Source organism: Sinocyclocheilus rhinocerous, unplaced genomic scaffold (genome assembly GCF_001515625.1).
Source record: "Sinocyclocheilus rhinocerous isolate Xijiao unplaced genomic scaffold, SAMN03320098_v1.1 scaffold155, whole genome shotgun sequence".
Lineage (NCBI taxonomy): Eukaryota > Metazoa > Chordata > Actinopteri > Cypriniformes > Cyprinidae > Sinocyclocheilus > Sinocyclocheilus rhinocerous.
The window spans coordinates 482,509-486,675 of record NW_015661891.1 but is presented as its reverse complement, the minus strand read 5'-3'; the positions used below and the strand labels follow the sequence as shown (position 1 = coordinate 486,675).

The 4,167-nt window shown below is 34.1% G+C and overlaps 1 protein-coding gene across 2 annotated transcripts; it reads left to right on the top strand.

Annotated features, from left to right (window-relative positions):
• The first annotated feature begins 354 nt into the window (after nucleotides 1-354).
• On the top strand, nucleotides 355-3,796 carry LOC107726847 (poly [ADP-ribose] polymerase 11-like). 2 transcript variants are annotated; one of them, XM_016536549.1, is made up of 7 exons: nucleotides 355-758; nucleotides 833-947; nucleotides 1,172-1,247; nucleotides 1,848-1,920; nucleotides 2,001-2,134; nucleotides 2,806-2,963; nucleotides 3,044-3,796. In XM_016536549.1, exons 1-7 carry the CDS (start codon nucleotides 639-641, stop codon nucleotides 3,298-3,300), a joined length of 933 nt encoding a protein of 310 aa, XP_016392035.1. In that variant the 5' UTR covers nucleotides 355-638; the 3' UTR covers nucleotides 3,301-3,796. The 2 variants fall into 2 exon arrangements, with proteins under 2 accessions (XP_016392035.1, XP_016392036.1); XM_016536550.1 differs by having other exon boundaries at nucleotides 356-758; nucleotides 833-923.
• Nucleotides 3,797-4,167: the final 371 nt, after the last annotated feature.

The window sequence follows — 4,167 nt, the reverse complement described above, 5'->3', positions numbered from 1 at the left end:
TATAATTATGACATAGTGTGCCATGAAATTGACTTTTTAGCTTATAATTGTGACGGTGTGTGAATTTCATTTCAGTAGCCTTTGTGAATAACAACAACAACAACAATAAATATTTTAGTTTATATATTTTGCAGAATAATCCCAAGTAGCCTATTGGTGCAGTCGATATATTCTCAAAGTTTAATAGCGTAGAAGAAGGGGAAAAAAACGAGCTTCAAATAAGAAAAACCGAGACCACGCCCCTTGAACGCAATAGACTTGCCAATCTCTTTCATTCAAAAATAAAATGTTCTCGTTCCAGGTGTGAGGCGTTTGCGTACTATAGCAATGTTTGACGTCTCTCCAGGTCACAGTGTTTGCAGTGTTTCCTGTTTATGACTAGTATTATACAACCTCAATACATACCTTGAGTTTCCTTTTCTCTCCCACTTCTACGTCAGCGTATTTATGATCTTGAGGTTTTCAGGAGTGCGTCTTTTATTCGTCCGCGCTTACTTTCAGATTGTCTTGTCAAAATGTGACTCTCTTATTTCCTTTGTAACTGTGTTTACTCTTTTTTTCTAGCCTAGAAATATGGGTTTCTAGTTGAGTTTTTATTTGAAAACTTTCCCAGTGTAGTCATTTATTTACCTGTTAAAATGTTGTGTGATGAGTTGGCTGCGTTGGTGCTGGAGGATGAAGAGGAACGTATGGACACATCTGACACACCATGGTGCTGGTACTACAAGGCAAAGTGTGGTGTCTGGCACAGGGTTGAGGTAATGTCTTAGTTTAGCAATATATTCACTTTCAACTGTTTGCTCTTATAATTTATTAAAAATGCTTTTCTTAGGATGACCCAACGAGTTTTATGTCCAGTGATGATCTGGAGAGATATTACCTCAGAAACCCACAAGGTGTTATAACCATGACTACTGCTGGAGGTCAGTTCCAGATTAACTTTGCAGGTAAACAGTGATGATACCCTTACAATCATAACATATTTTAGGATTACTTTAACTGCATTTTGAAGTAGCTACATATAATGTAAATTAAATAAGTAAACAGCCAGGTTGTATAAACCTATGACAGAATAATAAAACCAACATCTGTGTTCATGTCATTATCAGTCACTGTTTTTTTAATTATTATTATTATTTAATTGTGTTTTTATTATTATGTTCAAATTTAGCAAGCACACAAGTTAACTTAAAAACTGGGAAAGAAAAACGGATTAAACGCTCATTTCAGACTGAGAATGGATTCAGGTGAGATATCTATCTATCTGTCTGTCTGCCTATCTATCTATCGGTCTATCTATCTGTCTGTCTGTCTATATGTCTGTCTATCTATCTGTCTGTCTATCTATCTATCTATCTGTCTGTCTGTCTGTCTATCTATCTGTCTGTCTATCTATCTGTCTGTCTGTCTGTCTATCTGTCAGTCTGTCTATCTGTCAGTCTGTCTCTCTGTCTGTCTGTCTATCTGTCCGTCTATCTATCTGTCTGTCTGTCTGTCTATCTATCTATCTATACCTTTATTGTGATTGAATAAGAAAGAATCAAACAAACAAACAAAAAAGGAAGGATTTGGAACTCATTCATAGTTACTGAAATACAACTGTGTGAACCTTTGTGGGGAAACTGACTTCATACTTCTACTAACACCAAGTCGCTTCCAAAATGAGTAAAAAATAAATAAATAAAAATAAAAAAGAGACATTAGTTTATGTCTAAATGTTTTAGGCCTATACACAATGCATTGAAGTATGTGCATAAAGTGCAGTCAAGTACCATGGTGCATTCAAGTCAATTTCTTTTTCAATGAAACAAAAGTGAAACTAACCTTGCATATGTTTTGTGTAACAGATGCAAATGTGATGAGATTTCTTCATCTCCACCAGCACGCTGGAAGGATGTTGATCCCAAAAAGCCTTATCAGGTAACAGGAAGTGCTTATAATAGTGTTACATTTATATTCTGACATTCTCTCTGAAAAAAAAGTGTTCTTATCTCAATCAGTTAATCTCTCTGAGAAAAGATAGCAGTGAATATCAGGCGGTGGAGAGATTTGTCAGGGATGTTGGCTTACTGCATGATCCCATCATTTCCATCAAAAGAATACAGAACACGGACCTTTGGGAACTGTTTTGTAGGTAATGAGAATATCTTGCTCCATCTAGGATCATTTTGGTGAATCTCCTGAAAACATGTTTCACGTTCAAATAAAATGAACCCATGTGTGTATATATGTATGTATGTATTATTATTATTCTTCTGTATAAAGAAAGTGACGCCAGTTTATAATGCCAAATTCTCTCGCGCGTTCTCATTCCCATTATTCTCAATGTTTTTCATTTCAGATCTATATAAATTCCAATTAATAATTAATGAGAATGTCTTGCTCCATCTAAGGTGATTTGGAAGAATGTTATGAAAACATTTCACCTTAAAATAAAATTATTAATAATAATAATAACAATTTGTATACCAAAAATGACACCTGTTTGTAAGACCATATTTTTCTAATTTTTATATTTAATTCCCATTATTCTAAATGGGGATTTTCATTATCTATATAAATTCCCATTAATAATTTCATTAAAAACAGATGTGTTTAATACGCATTGTCATTATAGTTTACATATTTTTTAAAACAATAATAATATTTCTATACAATCTATCCATATTCCCATTAATCATTTATTGAAAAATATTTGTGATCCAGATGCATGTTTACACATTATAATAGTAATTTTACTTGCATGTGAAATGATAAAAATTACATAAAAAATTTATTGCCTGAATTCTTGTCTTGAATCCTTAGGAAAAAAATCCAGTTGATGAGGATAAAAGGACAATCAGATATTGAAGAGCAAATGCTGTTTCATGGCACAGATGCAAAAAACGTGCACTCTATTTGCACATTTAATTTTAACTGCAGACTATCAGACAAGAAAAGAAGGGGACACATATATGGCAAAGGTGGGCTGTGCTTATAATATTTTCTTAGGTGTTTTCACATATAAAATACTTGTAGTAACAACTTTTTTTTTTTTTTGCAGGAACATACTTTGCAAAACATGCATCCTTTGCTGACAAATACAGTAAAACCAGGCAGGGAACCAAAGTCATGCTGCTTGCCCGCGTTATTGTCGGGAAGTACAAAACAGGCCATGACGATTACTGTACACCTAATGATGACCAGGATGAAAACAGACATGATAGTTGTGTAGATGATACGCTCTATCCAAAAGTTTTTGTTATCTTTGATTCCAATCAGATATATCCAGAGTACATGCTTGAATATCGCAGCAGCTAATTTATATTAAAAATGAATGCTGGGAGACCTAGAATGTGTGTAAAATGCCAGAATGTTTATATAATACAGGTTAATGCAGAACTAAGGTGTCTTTGGGAAAATATTTTTGCAAAAGTTTCGGATTTAATGGAAGTTTTAAAGAAGATTTAATGGATTTAAAGGGAAGTCATTTAATGTTATACTGAATGAATTTAACATTTATTTTCACCCAGATACAGTAAAGACCATCGGAAGCTCACTTGAAGTAATGATTTCCCCTCCACTCTTGGCCAAAAATCATTCCAAAAAAGAATGAATACGAGTTGAGATCACAGAATTGATTACCAAAGGATCATTATGGGAGTTGGAGCTCAACAGACACGTATCCCAAAAAACTGAAAGGTGCCATGTTGAAACTAAACACAATACTTTAGTGTAGCTACAGTATACATGGACTTCATTTTTAGCCTCATGATGTGAAAACGGGCACTTTTAAATAAAGAATCAATCAATATAGGCTATTTCTTGTGTCCGTGTTTTTCTTACTTGGTTTCTCAATGTGCGTTATCCATTGGTTACTCCTAATAGCTCATAGTTCCTTAAAGGAATAGTTCACCCAAAAATGAAAGTTCAGCGTAATCATTTATGCACCTTCACTATCATTCCAAACCCATATGACTTGGAACACAAAATTAGAAATTTTGAACAAAGTACTAGTCACTATTTTCCATGCAAAGAACTGGAACTGGAGCTTTCAAGCTTCGAAAAGGACATAAAAGTAGTCCTTTACAGTTCCTGTTTTCTGAAGCCAGCTTTGTGCGATGAACGAATTGCAACTCGGCATCAGTAAAAGTGGTCCATACGACCAAAATGAGGAGCCAACCAAAA

Excerpts from the sequence above, each read along its gene's own strand:
- LOC107726847 (XM_016536549.1), top strand. The coding sequence starts at position 639 with ATGTTGTGTGATGAGTTGGCTGCGTTGGTGCTGGAGGATGAAGAGGAA. Across the intron at positions 2,135-2,805 it reads CTTTGGGAACTGTTTTGTAG|GAAAAAAATCCAGTTGATGA; the intron begins GTAATGAGAATA and ends TTGAATCCTTAG. Across the intron at positions 2,964-3,043 it reads GGGACACATATATGGCAAAG|GAACATACTTTGCAAAACAT; the intron begins GTGGGCTGTGCT and ends TTTTTTTTGCAG.